Raw genomic sequence first — 22279 nt, 5'->3', positions numbered from 1 at the left:
ACAAGGCAGGCACACACGGACACACGTGCACAGGTACGCACACAGCCACACCTGCACACACGACGGCCTACTCCTGCTCTCTGCTGTGGTTTCACATGCTTTACAGCCTAACACATGCACAGCTCACTCCTTAGCACTCTGGAACCTGGCTTCCATCTCTAATACTTGCTGACCTTAACAAAAGCAATGATGACTTTATAACCACTCTTTAATTATACACGATTGTGGAGACAATGATGAATGGTTAAAATCCAGAAAAATAATCTTCCTTTTGCCTCTTCCTAAATTTCTTTTAGAATTAACACTAGAGGCTACAACGACAAAAGATCTCTAAGACCTTGTGAAAACCTCCTAGGGAAGGATCCTTCTAAGTGTATTCCCAGGGATGCTTGGGAAACATGCAGACCCTGAAGTCCCATCTCAGACAGGACCCTGGATGGCAATCTTGACTGGGACAGCTCGTCCCCAAGAGGCCCGCAAACAATTCTACCTTCCCCATCAGTGCCTGGGGCTCCCCATCAAGACTAGAGAACCCCCACTGTGGGCTCTTCCTCTGTAGGACTGGCTCTTTGACTGCTTAGATCAACAGAATGCAGAGGATGGTGGGCAGGGACTCCAAGCCAGGTGTTAGTAAGGCTTGGTTGCTCTCAGCTGCTAGAGTTCCTCAGTGGAGAGGGCCAGCAGAGTGGTTCTGAGGCTGAGCAGCCACAAGGACAGGCACCCTGGTGTCAGCCATCCAGCCTGAGCCGTAGCCTATCAGCCACCGTCTGACTGCAAATGCATAGACACACAAAGCAAGAGCAGTTGAGGAACCTTCCAGCTGAGAGCCAGCCAATTCTGGTAATTTCAGGAAATTAAAAAGTGATAGTTGTTTTAGGCAACTATGTCTTGGTTTATTACAAAGCAGCAGATACCTGAAACTACTTAGAACTGGCATATTCCTAGTAGAGTGACGTTGTTCAATAGGAATGTAATGTAATCCACATAGGTAATCTTCAATGTTTTAGGAGGCACATTTAAAAAAATGTAAAAAGAAAACAGGTAAATTTAATTTTATGAATATATTTTATTTAGCTCACTATAGCAATCATATCATTTCTGCATGTTATCAATAAAAATAGTAATGAAGTGTTTTACGGTTTTCATACTGTCTTCAAAATCCAGTATACACTCAAAACCTATAGCACACTCCAATTTGGGTTAGCCACACTTGAGGTGGCTAGTGGCTACCAAATTAGTCAGCACCACTCCAGAAAGTCCTGACATGTTCTCGAAACCACTATGCTGTGAGTTAGAAAGAATATGTCTTAGCAGAAGAAAAAAAAGATGGAGAAATTAATTCTTGAATGCCAGCTAATAAATGCTATACTATACATTTTCATATTTCTCTTAATACACATATACAATCACACGACATAAACACATACACACAACCTGACAGGTGACAGGTGAGCATTATTATACTCACTTTACAGATGAGGAAACAAAGATTCAGGAAAAGAAAAAAGATATACGATCCAACCTCAAGCATCCTGTAAGACTCATTTCAGATTCCTGACCTCCAGAACTGGAACGTGATACACTGGCATTGCTTAAGCGATGTTTGTGGGAATTTGTTCAGCAACAACAGAAAACTAATACAACTTCCACTTGCATCATCTCAGACATTTGGTCACTCAACAAATGTCCAATTCATGCCAAATTCTGGGACCCTCGATTAGTGAGCTTTGAAGGAGAGACAGAAATCTAAACAAATCATTACAAGGTTGCCAAAACACTACTAACACATGTATGGTACGATGTAGGAATACAGAGGGTACACCACAGTTGTGCTGGAGTGAAGGAAGAGATGGAGCTGCATGGACACTTTGCCAGAAGAGGGACCTCTTAAAAGAACACAAATTGATCTCCATTTAATGAGGAAAGGAAATTCCAGGTGTAGGGAACAGCATGCATAAAGGCAAGGAGACGCAAAAGAGCTTGGCCACAAGCAGAAATAAAGTTTGCTGTGTCTACAGATTATCGTTCCTTTGGGAAGCACGAGATGCAACCAGAAAGATAGGTGAGGCCAGGTCTTGAGGGTTGGACATGTTGGATATAGTCACACCTTTGGAATTTCCACTTGTTGATGGGTGGGATGTGGTTACGGAATTTTAAAAAGAGGTGGAGGTTAAAAAATATAGAACATGGAGAAGTTGCCAGCTACAGACAGTTCTAGAAACCCTAGGGCTCGACGACATTAGGCAGAGAGAGAAAGAGAGAGAGAGAGTAAAAAAGAGGAGAATGTGGACCGCAATCCTGAGATTGCCAATCCTGAAGTGGCAAGCCAATGCTTCAGAGTGGTAGGGATAAGTCCCAGTGCTACCACCCTGAGCAGGTTGATTAAGCATTCTACTCCTCTACTTTCTTATCTGCACAATGGGTATAATAAACATAGCACCTTCACAAGACAACTCCCATGTCTCCCTTTTGGGAGGTCCAATAGCCTCTATCAGTTACAATCATCTGGCTTCCTGGTCAAATGTTTTCTTTGTTTTCCCTCTCATGTTAAACTGCATAGCTTGCAAGTATTTACTTCCTTGATATCTCTATTGAACCACGTATGGGGCCTCCATGGACCAAGTGCTCTCTCAATAATGCAGTTATTGAACCTGAAAGCAAATATTAAGGAGAAAAATATGTACCCATGTTGTTCATCTGGCCTTCGGTTTCTTTAATCCACCGTAAGTGCAGGCATTTCCCACTTCAAGGAAATTAGAAAGATATTCCAAACACTTACAACAGGTTTAAAGCTGGGAAAACTAGACTGTCTCACCAAAAACTACTACACGCTGAACAACTGCATTTTAGATGACTCAGTCTAACCTACAGGCTCAGAGCCTGGGCTGAACTGATACATCAGCCTGAGTTCTTTTTGTGTTTTTGTTTTGTTTTGTTTTTCAAATCTCAGGCCATTGATCAATTAAATGCCTTTGGAACTTGAATCTAGTGCAAAATGTGTAAAGTTCGTGGTTCTAGTGATGGCAAATTCACTTGCCAACAGACAATGATTGTGATAAATGTCCTGTCAGCACCACAGGGAAATTGCATTTCTAGAAGAAACTTTTCCTGGTATTGAGAGGTTTCCCGAAAAAGCAGTACTAGTATTTTAGGGTGTTAACCAAACATTTATGGCCTCCCTTCAAAACAGAATTGTTTCAGACAGTGCAAATCCATAAACTCATCTAGCTCACATTTTACGACATGACATAGTGTGAAAAGAGCCGTGATGGGAATTGTCTTATGAGATCTAAACCGAGAATGTAACGTGTTTTACATTATACATAACTTTCTAAAAGATGTAAAACTTTTAAAAATGATCATTTCACCTGCAGCAACTCTACCACTGTCATGAGACATTTTAACGAGCAAATATGAAAGCAGGATACAAAGCAAATTAAAGTCTTTATATACCTGCTTTATTTACAATTTTCATATTTAACACACCACTAACATAACTAAACCAGAGACCTCACACCAGACCACAGTGCAGTAACAACAATAAAATAACTCCTTGATAAGTGATCCACAAGGAGTGACCTCTTATCAAAATGCCTCTGCACACATGTGTTGTAAGTGAAGAAGCACAAGCCAGTGTGGCAGTTGTGCTGAAAACAGGGTGCTGGGCAGGAGCAGGTGGGGTGAAACGCACAGGCGGCTCACAGCCTCTCCCACCTTTATGATAGAATAAAGAGAATCAATTTGGCACTTTGGGTGGGACCATGGCAATTTGGAGTCATTTAACTTTTAATATGACCCCATTAGACAATTCAGCATCAAAGAGCAATGATGGTACTCTGCAAAGTACCGGCTGTTCTGTGTAGACCATAGTGTCAGAAGGAGAGGCCCTTGGGAGTCATTTTTTCCAGCCCCTCCCTCATTTTACAGATTAGAGATGCCAAGAGAGACTTAGGGACTTGTCTGAATCCACAAGCTGTTTGAGAGGAGATTTAAGATCTCCTGACACCATGGTCCTCCAATAAGCTGGGCAGAAGGCAACAGCCTCGCAGGGGCCTGGCCGGCAGTGTCCTTTGCTGGGCCGAAGCAGCAAGCCAGCACCCCACTGCCAAAGGTAAGGTGTCCCCCCACAACCATCTGCTCCAGTTCAGTCTCAGGCCCGACAATGGTCTGAAGACCTGCAGGCCCTTCCCACACCCATCTAGCCCAGCAAACACACCACCTCCACCCAGGAACCACCAAGTACACTGTAGTGAAACACCAGTATGAGCACCTGAAAAAATATAAACACCTACCATCGGCAATGATTCCATTTTTGGTGCATTTCACCAATCTCCTCCCCATCTTTGTTGACTGAGACTTCCTCGGCCAAAACAGACAGTGGCCCCTATGTGCCCGCACATGCATGGAGTCAATTATTTCACCCAGATTGTGAAGGTTTTACTTGGAATCTTGTTTGACAAATGTGATATGAGCCCATGATTCTCTTACAAATCACAGGCAGAAAACCATGTCATTCTCTCGAATCTATTTAAATGTTTACCTTTTTTCTACCTGTTCTAGGTCACACTCAAAGTTAGCACTGTTTTTGCTTTACACAAAGATGATTTCCAGTGTGGTGGGGCCAGGTGGCTCTCTCTCTTGGACCAGTATCAAAGGAGATAATGTTCAGAGACTCTGAGTTTGAGCTCAAGGCACCTGCCAAGCCCTGCCAGACTAATGCCAAGCAGGCCACTTAAAGTCCTGGGGCCCATTTCCTGATTTTCTCAAGTGAGGTTAAGGATCTAGCCCAAGGCTAAGCAGCCAGTAAGCGCTACAAACACCAAATCATCAATGGAAAAGCAGCATTTAAAACACTACAAAGTATTTTACTTGTCAACATGTATGAGTAGAAGAGGCCAACTATACTACTAAAGCTAAGATTTTACAAATGACCAGAACTCTCCACCCCCAAATTATGGCTTTGCTTTGACAACAATTAAAAATCATTGGCCTGGATTTTGTCGGCAATTAAAGGTCACTGGCCTGGGTTTTGCTCATGCACATTTTCTTTCTTTTCCTTTTTTTTTTCCTTTCCTTTCTTTTTTCTTTCAGATATTTAATCCCTTCAGGCCAGTAAAGAATCATCTTTTCATTTGTGGCAGAAAACTAGGCAGAAGGCATAAGTCTAGCAGATAATGTTATTTCCTAAAAATCAAATTTACGCTAAGGATTAAAAAACATTCACATTTATATCCAAGTTCCTCAAGGATGTAATTTTTATTCTAATCTATATCCCCAAATGTTATTTATCATTAACAGCATTGCCTTAGCTTAATAAATACCTGAGTAATAATTTTAATAAAGTGCTTCCAACTGGCATGATATACAATTTGCTTTGTTGAGTTTTTTCCCTTTACCCCGGAAAATGTCATAATAGATAGTTAATTTCATAATAGTCTCTTGTGTTTAAAATCTGGTTCCTGGAAATGATTCATACAAGTCAACTATTAGCTTTGTGGTGACATTTTGCAGAAATGTCAACGACACCTCAGATGCACCTGCTTTGTTTGGCAGTAAAGGTACTTTGCCAACGTTCACAGTGAATAAGCAGCATTACCGGTTTTTATAAGATCCATGTTCAATTGTTTCTCTAATCAGTACTGGAATACAGGATGGTGTTTTCCAATGTATATTCATGTTAGAGTAAAGAAATTTGACCTAAGCACCCACCATATGAAAATTCAATCCCGCTTTCAGTTTTCCAAACATAAGACACCACTTTACCGAGCAAGATGGAGAACAGCTTCCACTATATTTGAGCCATCTTTGGCGCTGGTTTCACAGAATAATGCCCCATAGGTCTGTGGAAAAGATACATATACAATTAAATGAAGACTTTATTTAAGTCTCCTGCAATTTTAGCTTTTAAAACCAACAAATAAAATAAAAATATTCTCCTGTTGAGTATGCTAGTAGCTAAGAAATTGGATTCACAGTTTCAATACTTCAAAAAATAGTGAATTTGAGTCTAGTTATTCCAGACACAGCTCCTAGTCAGGGGATTTTTATTTTGCTTTAAAAGCAAGCATAATACACAATTTGATGTTTTAAGGTTCTGATTCCCCACTGTCCTACCAGTTGCTACAAACGTTCCCTATCAGATAATCTGAGAGAGGGAAAAATGATAGCTGAAGGTGACCACTCACGAATTGAACATCCATCAAAAGTGTGTCTCCTTCGGGCTGGCAGCCAACATGCATCTCTTCACACTATCATCTTTTCCTATCAAGATTCAGCCACCTCCGTGTTGCTGAAACCAATGGACATTGTCTAGCGCTCTATTATTCTCCTTCCCAGCGGTGATGTATACGACCATCCTATCACTCTCCTGCTTCAAACCTTTCAATGCTTCCATTCCTCTTCAAGTAATGCTCAAATGCTTCCCCACGGCCGCCAAGGCCCCATGACCATGTAGTCCTGGCCCACCTCCTAGCTTTTCCTGCCACCCTTCTGCCTCGCCCACCATGCTCTGGTTATCCTGACCTTCCCTCTGTTTCTCTCATGTCCCACATTCCCTCCCACCTCACGATCTGCGCACCCACTGTTCCCACTACATGGGTCTGCCCTTCCCCCACACACCCTTCTCCAGGCTGACTCCTACCTTTTGAATTTTTCCATAATTCTCCCCTGAAGTTAGGACTCAGTGCTCTGGAAGTCTGACATGTCCCCTGTCAGGTCTTGCTATTAGGAAACCTCACAGCCCTCTGTGTTTTTCCTGCATTTCACTTGCCACAATTGTAACTGATGAAGTTATTTTTGTGTCTCTGCCTGGAGAAAGTTTCCCTTAGGGAAGGAGAATGGTGTGTGCTGTGGGCCTGTGATGAGGGGAGGATGTAACCGCCACTCTGGAGCATGGAGAGAGTGAATGAAAGGAGGGGGAAAGAAGCCACAGCGGGACCCTTACCCATGAGCCCCTGGAATCCACAGAAAATCTATAAAAATCATTCAATGAATGTGAAGGAATTTCTAGTGGAAAATGATAGTGCTGCTGCCAAGTTCTACAGTTAGGATGTTAGGGGTGGTAGAGGCTGCCTCTGAGGTGCAGGAGGATCAGACTCACGACATGCATAAGTGAGCAAACCTTGGGAACTCAGAAATCCTCAGGAGGGAATAAACCTGGCATATGGCCAGGAACTACATGCTCTCTAAGGGGGCACATGGACAATGTGGCATGGGGATTACCTAAGTGTAATGTACATCTGCCCTCAGAAAAATGAACTACATGAAGATAAGGACAGTCTGCTTTTTGTTCTAGTCTTTCCTCAGCATACAATGAAGTGGGTACGATTAAACAGGTTGAATGAACCTCTTCTGTGTTTCACTGCTTAGTTGTGACTTTTTAAAAGCATGTTTGGTTCATAGTTTGAAAATTTAAAACAAGAAAGATTTTCTAACTTAAAACAGTGACACTGAAACTTTTTATTTTATTTCATTTTTTTTAAGATTTTATTTATTTATCTGAGAGAACATGAGAGTGAGCACCAGCAGCTGGAGTGGCAGGCAGAGGGAGAGGAAGAAGCAGACTCCCTGCTGAGCAGGAAGCCGGATGTAATGCAGGGCTCCATCCCAGGACCCTGAGATCATGACTTGAGCTGAAGGTAGATGCTTACCTGACTGAACCACCCAGGTGCCCCTAAAACTTCTTTTTAAAGTTCATGTGCACATGCTACAGAAAGTCCTTCTGTGTGCTGATGCAGACACAGTGGTAGCAGCATCAGATCAGACTGCTATGGCATGAACTTATCCAACACCAGGTACCTCTGATTCCTTGTTTGGGAAAGACAGCTCATAAGGGGACCCTGGAGCATTTCACACACTGCTAATAATGGGAGAATAAATACTGCCCCCAGTAATAAACTAGATAGAAATGAACTTCATCCTCTATTCAAGTGCATAACCAAAAATAATTTTAGACTACTCAACTAAGCACAAATCTTAGTGAAAAAAGAAAACCAAGTTTCGCAATTCTCTTCCACTCAGGTAACACACTGCCCTTTGGCACAGTAACCTTCTGGAATTAAACCATGTTTTCTAAACAGAACACCAATTATTTTTTCTTGACATGGATTCCAGAACTAGAGGATTCCAGGAACTAGCTGAGGGTGAGGAGGAAGGCAGGATAATCATGGGTCCCTTTGTCAATGTTCTTCAACAAGGAAAATAACTCAGTAATCACTGTACCTTCATGAGCAGTTTAGTCCTTGGTACAATTACTTACATTTATTAAAGCGGGTAGGGGCTCCTGGGTGGCTTAGTCAGTTAAGCATCTGCCTTTGGCTCAGGTCATGATCCCAGGGTCCTAGGATCAAGCCCCAAGTCTGGCTCCCTGCTCAGCAGGGAGCCTACTTCTCCCTCTCTTTCTGCTCCTCCCCTTGCTCATGCTCTCTTTCTCTCAAATAAATAAATAAAATCTTTAAAACAACAAAGAAAGAAAAAGGGTGGAGGTTTGCCAAAGAACCTCTTAAAGCGAATGTAGACAAAATTGAAGGGCTGCTGACTACAGAGCTCATGAACTGCTAAAGTCTATCCCAACATACCAACTTTTGCCCTTACCATGGCCAATTTTTCTCCCAAGTATCCTGGGACACACTTTTGTTCCTCTGCTGTGGCAGCATCACGAAGATCAGCCTTGTTTCCCACCAACATGATAGGAATACTCTCCTGGATCGCATCCTGCCAGGAAAAAAAAAAAATGTGTGCTCATCAAACGCTGAACAGAAACACGTTTCATTAGCAAGAGCAGCTTCCACTCTCCAAAAGTCCCTTGGGTGCCACATGACATGGAAGTAATCTCTTCAATCCTTAAAATCTCTCTAAAAGGAGCCAAACTTCTTCCCATTGCCAGGTGAGACCACTGAAATTCAGAGAGGTTAAATTAAGAACTTGCAAAGGCCAGGGCCATGGTCCAAAAGCCCCTCGTCCCTGCCCCCCACCATACGAACCAATATGAACTTTATATTTGAGAATTATATTTGGCTGTGGCACCCACACAATTTTCTGCAACTTTCACTCCAAAGAGTGGTGATGACAAATCAACTTCATCATCCGAGGTACAAAACACATGAGAAATCCCTCAAGCATAATGGGATAAAAGCAGAGTTTGGAAGTTCCACACTCACTGCTATTGGGTTTACAACAAAAGCAAAATATGAAGGTCTTAAAGGTCAACATTTTTCTTACCAGGAGTCAATTACCAATCATTCAAAGAAACTGATTCTAAGGATAATGCTCCCAAATCAGTTTATGCAAACCACACCGCCATTCCAGGTCTACACTGGGCCCAATAGAATGTGAAATGTGAGGATCACAGCTGAGTCTGAGGCCACCCCTCCTACTACCTGGCCACTCACTGGCTGTGCCTCTGAAATCAGGCAAATTACTTCATGTTTGTGCCTTAGTTTTCCTACTGGTAAAATGAAGGGGTCAGTAAGGACCCACTCCACCTCAGGAGACTCTGATGAGAACAGAGGAAGACCATCTGAGTGGCACAGAACAACAGGGCTCTGGTTCCTATGCAAGAGAAGCAGCAGCCCTAAGGCATATGGACATTACCCCTACACTGCCCAGAGGTGCCAGGTGTTTTCTCAGTTTGGTACTACACCTGTCACGGGATCAAGAAATGAGCCTTAAAAATGACGGCATTACATCTGATTTCGTTTCTCTTCAGACCATTGTCCTCCAAAGGCACCAGACTGTGGTAAGAGCAGATGGGAAAAGGGAATGAAAGGACCTCCCCAAAACTAGGTGCCCCATCCATTAACATGCTAGTTAATTGTGTTCTTTGGCAAACTGTTCAGGTTCCAAAGGGGCATCCTTTGGAGCCATTAAAAAAATACTCACTGAAGTAAGCCAAGAACACAAGCATCTAAATGGCTTCCCAAAGTTATTCCCATAAATACTGGCAACTCCTTCAAGTCTTGACTTGAACACCACCTTCCAGTGAGGCTGCTCTGCCCACACCACCTGCAGTACGGTGCCCAGGTCTTTCTCCTTCCTTCTTTTTATTTCCACAATATTTATCATTTTCTGTCATTCCATTTATTTTCTTTGTTGCTTATTGTTTCTTCTACTAGGGTATGACGAGCTCCCCTACTGTGGGTACCTTGCAGACTCTAGAACAGTGCATGCACAAAAGTCAAGAAGAGATCTTATGTCTCCAGTGTCTCCTCCATTCAACATTCAGCCAAGATTTCAATCAATACATTACTCACGACAGGTAAGTAAATGGCCATAGTTTTATTTTATCCACAATTTTATTGTATGACTGTAACCCAGTGGCTTTTATCGAAGTGTATTAATTATTAATTCAGAGGGCCTACTCACCTGACATTCTACCTCCTGCCATCCTCTGGCCTACCCCAACAATCACTCTTTGTTTCCACCCATATTTATAGTGGCCACATAAACTGTGTCCATTGAATTTCCTTAAATTAGAAAGGGTGAGCCATGGCAGAGGTTTATCAAGCCCTTTATTTCTGAAGGTAAAAGTCAAATGCTAAGGGGTATCTAATTTTTCCCCGTGACAAATTCAAGAATTCATCTTGGATACAGTTTTCATCCATTTTGGACCCTGTGAAAGGTGATCCACGTAGCTGGAAAGGTAACTTACCACATACAGGTGATTAGCAAATGATGGCAAATTATGGGGTCCCAGCACACACTGTGGCTGGTCACTAGGGTTATTTCAACATTGTGGCTGACCTTGCCTTTGGGCCTCCTGTCCTCAAGCATAATCCAAAGACTTAAAATGCAGGCTAAGTCCAACAGTTTCAACAATAAAACATTTTGCTGTGGATTTTAAATATCTGTGGGTACGAGTCATTGGGATTATATTACTCTCTGGACTCATCACTCTATCTAAGGAGGCCTATCCCTTGAGCAGATGCTTCTTCTCTGTGCAATAAATGTACCCTGGAATTCCTCTCTAGGTATCAAAAGCTTCTCTTCTCAAACTGCTGCTTCCTCCAGCGCTTTATCACAGCAGCAACCAGGATTCAATAAAGAGATCCAACCCCCCATTCAACCCCTAAACTCTGAATAACCACAAGCCAAGGTCATATACTGTCTCTGCCTGAGGTTTCTCATAAAAAGTGAGAATAACATTACACTTCTTCTTTCCTCAGATATGTTACAGAGACAAATATAACGTGGAAATTTTGTGAAATAAAAATGCTATGGGGGATCCCTGGGTGGCTCAGCAGTTTGGCGCCTGCCTTTGGCCCAGGGCTCGATCCTGGAGTCCCAGGATGGAGCCCCGCATTGGGCTCCCGGCATGGAGCCTGCTTCTCCCTCTGCCTGTGTCTCTGCCTCTCTCTCTCTCTCTCTCTGTGTCTATCATAAATAAATAAATAAATAAATAAATAAATAAATAAATCTATCTTAAAAAAATAAAAATACTATGTAAACATCAACATACTTCCATCATATTTATAATAATTTTAAGTCATGATATTTCAGTAGAACAATGTACATTTCCTTGTAATTTCTCACATCTTTTCTTTAATGAGAAAAAGAAGATTAATTCTACTTTTTTTTTTTCAGGTTATGAAATAGGCCCAACAGAAGATGCTAGAGGCTAACCTGATATACAGCAATCAGTTCTCTGTTTAGCCACCACTGCACTGTTTAACGCCTGTTAAAAATTAGAGATAATATACTTAATTATATTAGCCATGAAATTATATTAGCCATGAATTTTGGTTTTGTTTTACCAAGAAAGTATATTGAAACACAACTTGAACTGTAGCTTTATGTAGATTAACAACTGTTGGCAGCACCAACTGGTCAAAATCATTTCCTACTTTTAGAAATTATTTACCATGAAACCAAAGGATATGAAAGCTCCTCAAATGAAAGACACCACCTCATTGAACCAGAAAAAAAAGCATAGATGTTACCACACATTTAAAAGAGCTGGCCTTGCACATGCTCACATCCATGCTGTTAAACCTGCACTTCGGGCACACTATGCACACCCAGTCATACTACATACCACCCCATGTGCAAGAGCTGCTGCTCCTCAGATTGCCTACATTTGCATTTACTTCCAAAGGGGTTCTAATTTATCTGTAAGAAAACTAGGAGTTTTATTCCCAGAAGCTCCCTTCAGTGGCTCTGTGGAAACTCACCCAGCTACTGAGGAAAAGGCCAACATCGCCAGGTACCATGTAACAGTCCCCCTCTAACACCTAGTCCTTCCTGACTAGCCTGCATCAGTGCTTTCTGATGGTGGGCCCCTCAACAAAGAAGAGAAATAGCATTTTCTAACACGGCCTGTGACTCCTGTGTAATTTTTTGTTTGCTTCTCTGTTTCGGTGTCTTACCTCAATCATGTCTACCCATTCTCGTACATTGAGAAAGCTTTTCTCGCATGTAACGTCATACAGCAGCAGAACACCATCGGCTCTTCTGAAGTAAGACTTGGCAATACTTCTGAATCTGCCAAAGAGAAAAGCATGTAAATAATGGTTCTAAGCAGTCCATTGGTCAGGTGCTATGCCTTTTTCATCTTTCTTATGCTTGCTTTTTTTCTCATCTTCTAAAGTAAATCCCCATTCAGAGGAATTTTATGGCAACCAGGCAACTCCAAGGACTGGAATGATTCAGTGGAAGGTAACAGAATGATAATTTGGGGCGTTGATCTATGGGAGCCAAGCAATCTCTTCATCAGATGATTCCAAGCATGTCTACAAAACCATAAAGCATAACCAGGACAAGGTTGAGCGCATAATTTCTTAAAAATTTCAGCCCTGGCCACAAACTCCCAAGCCCACATATGGGACACAGGAGAAAAGGAGATGCACAATAGAAAAAATCATGGTTTAGGTGGGTGGGAAGGGAGTACTATAGGGAGCGGCATAGGAGAGAAACTAACAGTGTGGAGTGCCACAACATGCAACATGCCAGAAGCTTTATATCCACTGGGGGATGGGCATACCTCAACATATATATCCCAACTTTAAGCCAACTGCAGTATTTTATAGTATCTTTAAAAAGGCCACATCAACCACGAATGTTTTTTTAGATGTTGAACCTCTCAGTCTGCTAGAGAACATGAGCTCCACACGAGCAGCATTTGTGTATTTGTGTCTGCTCACTGTTGGATCTCAGCAGTCTGCACGGTGCCTGGAACAGTGGCAGGCAGCACCCCATACTTACTAGCTGAACAACTGGAGAGATTCTATCTCCAAGGTGTCAGACAGGATTAAAACCTATGTTTGCCCAGTGTCTGTTCTTCAGCAATGAATGCAAGATAAGGCGGTGTCACCAGACAAGAGTTTTCTATTTAGCGTGTGAACTTAGGGGAGCCGACAGATTCTTTTCCATCTCTGCGTGTGCCTGGCTAAGCACCTCCTCTCACTGACACTGTATTCGGGAGGGCCGCCTCACCTCAATTCTCTTGTTCAGGAAGGGCTCTCTTTCTTTTTCCCAACTGAACAGTGGCTCAGAGGAAGCCTAAAGATCTCCACACACAACCAACAGATGAATGAAGGAGGGAAGAATGTGGGGAAAGGCAAGCATTCCCGAAATCCTAATGTACTATGTAATTACACAGTGTATAATAGTGACATGATCAGGAGCATAATCAACATGAGGCGTCCCATGAGGCTGATCCATGCACACCCAGGCTGCACCGCAGTGAGCACACAGCAGAGCTCACAGCGCTGCGGAAAGCACTTGCCTCTCCTGACCAGCCGTGTCCCAGAGCTGGAGTACTGTGCGTTCTCCATCCACAATCAGAGTTTTCATCTGAAAATCGACTCCTGAAAGGGAATTATTAGAGAACACTGGGAACATGATGTAAATAATTCCACTGGTTTTTACTCTCAAGCCCTCTTTAGTTAAGACAAAAGCCAGTAAGCCAAAGCTCAGTGAGGCAGAGAGGAATGAATGTGGCCTTTGAGGAGAGTGACCTTCAAATACTAATTACAAGTCAGACCACACATGTGTGCGCAGGTGCAGCATCTGCAGGTTGGCTGACATGGGAAAGGTTTAATCTACGAACAAAAGGAAAATCTATGTTCTACTTGCCTGTGTAAGTAGATGGGACTCTGTTATGTCTCTGCGTGTTTATGTGTGTCTGTGCACGCAAATATGTGTGCACACACATATGTGCATGTTTATGGGTGTGCATACGCAGAAGGTTTGTATATATGCCATGCTCTTTAGCAGCTGAACAAAACACTGCAGTTTTTTTATGAATCAAATTAAAGTGAACTTTCAGCTTTTTATCTTGGAGAGTATAACAACCATAAACTGATAAAGATGCCCATTGTGAAGAGGGTAATCAATCTATTCTAATATTTCTAGTTATCGAAATAAGAACTCTAGATGAAGGAGAAAGGTGAATGATAATTTGCATACCTTTGACTCCTTTTACTGATTATTATGCAAATTTGGGAAATCACACCACTTCTCTCTTGTTCTCAGAAGTATTTACTCTTGTATTCCATTGTAAAGGAGGGGAGGAATCATACACACCTGGCTATGATTTTGACCATGACAAACTGGCCATCAGTAATGCCACTTCATCAACATTAAGTGACATCTTGTCAGAAAAGCCTCTTCTGGCCACCTGTGCAGAACTGCCCTGTCTCCACAACCAGCCGTCCTTTGGGATGTAGTTTCCTTGCAGGCTAGAATTTAGTTGACTCTGTTCATTGGGTGTCCTTAGTACCTACAACAGTATCCAGCTCACAGCAGAACACGGGGAAGTTTGCTGAATAAATGAATCTGTCATCTCTGGCTCTAAACTTGGTCTGATTGCTTTGACTGGCTAGGTGGATACCTTTGTCCTTTGTCAGTCTTTTCCTAAAGTTGCGCCTTTACCAAAACAGAAGAGGACCATTATACAGACAAGGACACACACACATACACAGACACACACCCCTGTGTATTATGTATGTCTACAGAGAGAGATCTGTGTATCTGTGTATATAATCTCTAAGGAAAATAAAATCAAGCTCAAGAAGACATTATTCCCCCATTATTAACTGAAGAAGGAATCATACCCAGGGTGGCACTTGTATTTCCTCGAAATTCATTCTTGCAGAGTCGCATGAGGAAACTGGACTTCCCCACTGCAGCATCCCCAGCAAGTACAATCTTGTAAGCCTTCTGTGAGCTGGAAGATTTATGGCTGCCATCCACCATGTCTGTCTAGGGGGAAAAGTCACACTAAGTGACAAAGGTTGTGCCAGTTTTCTTCCTAATAAGTTAGGTGGCACTGAAAATTCATAGCGCTCATGAAAAAATATCTCTGACACTACCTACCTGTGGTGACAGAGCCGAGATGGGCTTTCTTGAAGAACTGACCACGCTGCCCTCACTAGGGGACCCGTGGGGCTTCCAGTCTAAGATGGCAGCCACACCTTCTGCACCAAACGTCTCTTCATCCCTTATATCAGGAACCTGGTTTTTGGTTTGTTTGTTTTTTTTGATCAGCCATTAAAAAACAAAGTCTCTCATTACACATATACATCATGGATTAAAGAGCAGAAAAATATGCAGCTGAATCTACAGTCAGTGTTGTAACAGAACAGAGTGGCCCCAAATGTCAATCTGTGATAATTTCTCCCTACCTTGGTGGAAAAGGAAAACATTCTACTGACTATGTTTCATATTTATAACCTTTAAGTCGTATTCCCACGACAGATACAAGCGAAACAGGGTGACAGATTTCTATCGAAGATATGGCCCAGGAGACAGTGATTTCTGGGGCTTACGTCTATGTCTGAAGCATCGCCCCCAAAGCTCTCCTGCGTGCCGTGTGACCTCCGAAGTCCCCTCTGATGTTTGTATTCCACCTCCGAGTCATATTCATTGTAGTCTCTTAGGGTAGACAAGCCACTGTCAAAGCAGCTCTCAGGGAGGCTGTCCACCTCGCAATTCATCCTCTGCATAGGGTCACAGAGGGCCAACGAGTCACAGTCCTCATCCATGTAGGAAGAGTGGGATGACCTGGTGATGAAGGAGAAGAGAGCTTTATTCCAGAGCTCACAAAGCTCAGGACTACACAGCAGTGGAATCCAGAAGACCAACACTCACTTTCCCAAGAACCACAATGTGGTCCATGATATGCACCAGAGGAAAAGAAATCTTCAGAGCAACATCAGTTCATTCTATGCAACAGTCAATTAAGATAAAGACACTCAAGTCTAACATTTAATAAAAATGAAGCCATTTTTAAAATCACTTTATTTCCTGATACAAAAGGAATCACAGTGTCCAGGGCATAAATGCAACCTCAGGTTAAGAAAAATATATGTAGAATATGTGAACCTTTTTACTCTAATGTGGTTAGACCATATTCCAAAAATCTTATCCATTTCTGGATAACAGCTCTACTTTTTAAAAGAGATGCTGAGAATCTGGAAGGGAAAGGCAACCATGGTGATTAGAGATTCAAAACCCTCAGACACATGAATTCATCTTAAGTCTTAATGGTTTCCCTCTTCAGATACTCAGAGTTCATACATGAAGATGAAGAATACATTCTCTCAGGTTGTACAAGACAAAATAAGGACCAGCTGATAAATTTTTCTAGGGGTTATATCAACATGGCAAAAAATGACAGACATTTAGGACATAGGAGTTTTCTGCCACTAGGTGTGGATACATAATCTAGAAAGACTCTTGTAGGAGAGGTTTCACAGGGTAGTGATATGGATAAAGGCTGGAACCCCTGATGTTTCCATTTGTGAAACTCTCTAACATCTTATAAGTTAGGGAGTAATTAACATCAAACAGGAGAATTGAAAGAAATTGCATTATTTCCCTATTTACTTTTTCTTTTCCATTTGATTTTCACAAAAAACTAAGTTTATACTGAAATAATGGGGTGCCTGGGTGGCTCAGCTCATTAAGCATTTGATTCTTGATTTCATCTCAGGTCATGATCTCAAGGTCATGAGATCAAGCCCCTACATCAAGCTCTGTGCTCAGCATGGAGTCTGCTTGTGATTCTCTCTCTCTCTCTCTCTCTCTCTCTCTCAGTCTGCTTGAGATTATCTCTCTCTCTCTCTCCATCTCTCTCTTTCTTCTGACTCCCCCCAAACCTGGACCATGCACGCTCAAGAAAGAAAGAAAAATAAGGGCTAAACTTATTTAGTCTCCATTACACACTGGGCACCATCCTGGCCACCTGGCATACACTATCTCATCAGATGGGGAAATGGACAGGATATATATATAGGTCTATGGAGATAAAAATAGTAAGAAATGAGTATGCTCAGAAAATGGAGGGTGGATTCCATATGATTAAGTATAAGCCATATAAATCTGAGAAGTCAAAAATATTTTGTTGCCGGGGCACCTGGGTAGTGTAGCCGGCTAAGCGTCACATTCTTGTTTTTTGGCTCAGGTCATGATTTCAGGGTTGTGAGATCAAGCCCTGTATCAGGTTCCATACTCAGCATAGAGTCTGCTTGAAACTCTCTCTCCCTCTCCTTCTGCCCCTCTTGCTCATGTGCTCTCTCTTTCTCCCTCTCTCTAAAATAAAGACATAAATCTTTAAAAAAAAAATACTTTGGTGCCATTAGCAAATGCTTAAAATTAACCTAAAAGGTAAAAAATTAACCAAACTCTCCCTAAATATGTTACTCAATTGTATCCTTATCCTGAGGGCATGTATTCATACTGTATCTCTAGCTAGCCAGCTGTGTGTGTGTGTGTGTGTGTGTGTATACACATATTTTTTTTATTGTTTCATAATTTATGAAGTTCTCCTTCTAAAACTGATTTTATACACATTATAAAGAACCTAAGAAAACCATTCTCATTATAATATAATGTAATACAAACCACTTCAGCTCCATTTCATTATTGAAGAGAACTTTTTAAAACAATGTATTCAGATTTTTGATAAATCTTGAACCAAGAAATCACTTCCATGAATATCTGGATTCCAAATTAAAAATACAGGTACAGATCAGACTTTCTCAAAGTTGAAAAAATAAACTGTTCCTACCTGCCCAAAGAATATTTTCATAATTATGTACAAATATAGAACAAGCTATATTTTGTTACAGATCTTAGAAAAAATACAAAACTAAAACAAATGTACAAAGTCAAAATCAGACCACAAAAGCAAGAAAATTAAATTTATAACATGCTTTTAAATTTTTATAGTCATATCAAAAAAAAAAAAAAGAAAAATGTTAACTTCTGATATCAACTAATGACCCTTTAAAGAGGACATCAGACCAAACTCTGGTGGCCTTCTAGTTATTATTCATGGTGATGAGCACCTGAGTTCTAAACCCCCATCTCTCTGAGCCACTGGGGTGTGAGGACTTTGTCCCTTAGAACCTACTCTTGAGGAGTACTTGGGTGGTTCAGTGGTTGAGCATCTGCCTTCAGCTCAGGGCATGATCCAGGGTCCCAGGATAGAGTCCCACATCAGGCTCCCAGAAGGGAGCCTGCTTCTCCCTCTGCCTTTGTCTCTGCCCTTCTCTCTGTGTCTCTCATGAATAAATAAAATCTTAATAAAAAAAAAAAGAACCTACTCTTGAGTTCTTAGTCTAATACTGATCAGCCTTATTCATGGTGTATAATCTTTTCCCAAATGAACCATGGTAAAATTTCTGGTTTTCAGTTATATATCTTTTTCCCTATGTGCTTAGAATTGATCTTAAATATCAGTCCAGAAAAATTACAATGAACTCACACATTTTTTAAAATTTTTATTTATTTATGATAGTCACAGAGAGAGAGAGAGAGAGGCAGAGACACAGGCAGAGGGAGAAGCAGGCTCCATGCACCGGGAGCCCAACGTGGGATTTGATCCCGGGTCTCCAGGATCATGCCCTGGGCCAAAGGCAGGTGCTAAACTGCTGCGCCACCCAAGGATCCCCATGAACTCACACATTTTAAAAAACTAATGTCTGTTTCTCAATTGCAGAGCAACTGAGCTGCCTACAAGTATATAAATCATTAACATTTATTATTTCACAAATCAGTGAGCAATAAAAGCATCTGATACCTGGATAGAATTTTCCTAAAAGTGATCACCAATAAGCCCTGGTAATAGACCTTCCTGAAAGGGGACCTGAGCATTTTGTGATTGCCAGGGTGATTAAGTACATTCTTTATTTTTTGTTATTTCCAGTTTTTATTTAAATTTTAGTTAACATATATAGTAAAACTGGTTGCAGAAGTAGAATTTAGTGATTCATGACTTACATGAAACACCCAGTGCTCATTATAACAAGTGTCCTTAAATACCCATTATCCATTCAGCCCATCCCCCACCATCCCTCCATCAAACCTCAGTTTGTTCTCTATACTTAAGAGTCTTTTATGGTTTGCTTCCCTCTCTCTTTTGTTTTTCTCTCTTTGTTCTCTGTTTTATTTCTTAAATTCTACATAGGAGTAAAACCATATGGTATTTTTCTGACTTACTTCACTTAACATAATAACTCTAGCTCTACCTATGTCATTGCAAATGGCAAGATTTCATTCTCTTTTATGGCTAATAGTCCATTGTGTGTGTGTGTATAGACACACACACACACACACACACACACACACCACCTCTTCATTACCATTCATCAGTAGATGGACATATGGGCTCTTTCCATAATTTGGTTAATTGTTGATAGTGCTGCTATAAAGACTGGAGAGGATGTACCACTTCAAATCAGTATCTTTGTATCCTTTGGGTAAATAGTAGTGCAATTGCTGGGTTCACAGAGTAGTTCTATTTCTAACCTTTTGAGGAACCTACGTACCGTTTTCCACAGTGACTGTACCAACCTGTATTCCCACCGATAGTGTAATAGGGTTCTCCTTTCTCTACATCCTTGCCCACATCTCATTTCCTGTGTTGTTAATTTTAGCCATTCTGACAGATGTGAGGTAATATCTCAATGTCGTTTTGATTTGTATTTCCCTGATGATGAGTGATGCTGATCATCTTTTCATGTGTATGTTAGCCATTTAGATGTCTTCTTTTGAAAAATGTCTATTCATGTCTTCTGCCGATTTCTTAACTGGATTGTCTATTTTTTGGATGTTGAGTTCGATAAGTTCTTTATATATTTTGGATACTAACCCCTTATCAAATACGTTATTTGCAAATATCTTCTCCCATTCCAAAAGTTGTCTTTTAATTTTTTTGTTTCCTTCATTGTGCAGAAGCTTTCTCTCTTGACGAAATCTAATAGTTCATTATTGCTTTTGTTTCCCTTGCCTCCAGAGATGTGTCTACTTAAAACCTGCTGTGGCTGAGATCAAAGATGTTGCTGTCTATGTTCTCTTCTAGGATTTTGGTGATTTCCTGTCTCACATTTAGGTCTTTAATCTATTTTTAATTTATTTTTGTGTATGGTGTAAGGAAGTGGTCCAGTTTCATTCTTCTGAATGTGGCTGTTGAGTTTTTCCAGCCCCATTTTTGAAGAGATTATCTTTTTTTTCCATTGGATATCCTTTCCTGCTTTGTTGAAGATTAGTTAACCATATAGTAATGAGTCCATTTCTGGATTATCTACTCTGTTCCATTGATCTATGTGTCTGTTTTTGTGCCAGTACCACACTGTCTTGATGATCACAGCTTTGTAATACAGCTTGAAGTCAGGCATTGTGATGCCCCCAGCTTTGGTTTTCTTTTTCTTTTAAAGATTTTATTTATTTAAGAGAGGGAGAGAGAGAGAAAACGGGGGCAGAGGGAGAGAGAATCTCAAGCAGACTACATACTCTGTGAGGAGCTCAATGCATGGTTTGATCTCACAATCTGACCTGAAACCAAGAGGCACCTTCATAATTTTATCTTCTATATCACTGATTCGTACCTCCTCTTCATCCATCTTTGTTGTCATTACAACCAGTTGGTCTTGTCTCTTGGCTATAACATCTTTTTATTTTGGCCTGACTAGTTTTTCAGTTCTTTTTACTCTGCAGTAGGGGTTTTCTCTAGTGTGTCCTATGCTTTTCTCAAGCCCAGCTAATATCCTTGTGATTGTTGTTTTAAATTCTGGTTCAGGCATATTACTTATAGCTGTTTTGATTAGCTCCTTGACTGTGACTTCTTCTGGTTCTTTCTTTTGGGGTGTATTCCTCCATCTTGTCATTTTGTCTAGGTCACTGCTTCTGTGTGTGTGTGTGTGTGTGTTAAGGAAACCTGTTTTATCTCCTGCCATTTTAAGAAGAGGACCTGTACTGTCCAGGGCCTGGCGCTTCAGGAAGTGTTTCAGAGAGTGTACTCTGCTGTCATGTTTTGGCTGCTCTTTCCCTCAGGCCAGTCCTCTGCAGAGTTTCTCCTTGTCTGCACTGAGGAGTGCTTGGACCTTGTCCAGTATGTGGTGTTTTAATTAGGTGTGCTTCGGTCTGCTTGGTAAAATAAGCCTGATCTTATTTCCACTGGAGCTGAAGCTTTGCAGCACTCTACAATCAGTAGACTTGATGCATGCAAGGGGTTTGTGCTGGTCTTCTGTGGGAGGGGCCTGCTGCACTGGTTCTCAGGCTGACTTGCCCTAGTAAAAATGCACCCGCAGGTGCAGGGGTGTGGTAACTCCAGCTTCCACTGGAGGCGCTGTGTTGCTCACTGAAGTCTGTCAAGGGCGAAGGGGATGGCATTGCCCTACTCTCTTGTCCTGGCAGCAGGAAGTTTGCACCTGCTGTTTGTCAGAAAGCCCTCATAGAAGAGCAAACATTCTCCCCTTTTGTGTCCCTGGCTTCCATCGGATCCCTGCCTTCACCCTGTCAGTGTCCACACTGTCTGCCTGCCAAGCAGCCCAGTACTCCTGTGTTTTATCTCAAGAGTATAGTGCATTTCAAAACTCCAAATTTTAGGAACCCAGTGCTACGTGGACCCATGCTGATCCTCCGGGGGAGGGTCTCATCATGCTACAGTTAGTGCCAATTTGTCCCAGAGAAGTAGTCACATGATCACAAGGGACTTCTGAGTTTATGGTAAAGTGCAGCAAGGTTTGCTGCCCTCAGCAGGTGTCTCAGTTTCTATGTTAGTGAACCGGGCAGCACGTTGGTGTCCGCCAACTCTTTTCCTCCTGAGATGCCATGCCGCCTCTCCTCCCAAACGCATTCCAAGAAAGAGGAAACCATTTCTCCCCCAATGACCCAAGGGATCTTCAGACCATGCCATCCACTCCCAGGCCTCTGCCCTTCTTCCCCACAGGAGCACTGCTATGCCCACCAGGTTCCTCCTGGCTGTGGCGGCAACTTCAGACTTTGAGCTCTGTGCTTGTAAAAACTTGCCATTCTAATCCTCCCAGTCCATGGTTTT

At 41.8% G+C, this 22279-nt stretch overlaps 1 protein-coding gene and 1 long non-coding RNA gene across 9 annotated transcripts in view; one reads left to right on the top strand and one right to left on the bottom strand.

Annotated features, from left to right (window-relative positions):
• RASEF (RAS and EF-hand domain containing) overlaps positions 1-22279 on the bottom strand; it is a 212606-nt gene that overhangs the window by 3570 nt on the left and 186757 nt on the right. For all 8 annotated transcript variants that reach the window (XM_038526997.1, XM_038526996.1, XM_038526993.1 and 5 more), the window contains 7 exons: positions 15765-15999; positions 15313-15450; positions 15051-15198; positions 13721-13802; positions 12363-12477; positions 8593-8712; positions 5764-5840 (listed from right to left, as the gene is read on the bottom strand). In XM_038526997.1, the coding sequence (XP_038382925.1) occupies positions 5764-5840; positions 8593-8712; positions 12363-12477; positions 13721-13802; positions 15051-15198; positions 15313-15450; positions 15765-15999 (915 nt within the window). The remainder of the gene's footprint in view (positions 1-5763; positions 5841-8592; positions 8713-12362; positions 12478-13720; positions 13803-15050; positions 15199-15312; positions 15451-15764; positions 16000-22279) is intronic.
• Positions 3802-12305, top strand: LOC111096568. The gene is made up of 3 exons (XR_005354074.1): positions 3802-4111; positions 10113-10255; positions 11581-12305. It is a non-coding gene; the product is annotated as an uncharacterized LOC111096568 (long non-coding RNA).

Source organism: Canis lupus, chromosome 1, assembly GCF_011100685.1.
Source record: "Canis lupus familiaris isolate Mischka breed German Shepherd chromosome 1, alternate assembly UU_Cfam_GSD_1.0, whole genome shotgun sequence".
Taxonomy (NCBI): Eukaryota; Metazoa; Chordata; class Mammalia; order Carnivora; family Canidae; genus Canis; species Canis lupus.
The sequence above is the reverse complement of the archived record's forward strand: the minus strand, read 5'-3'. Positions and strand labels throughout refer to the sequence as shown.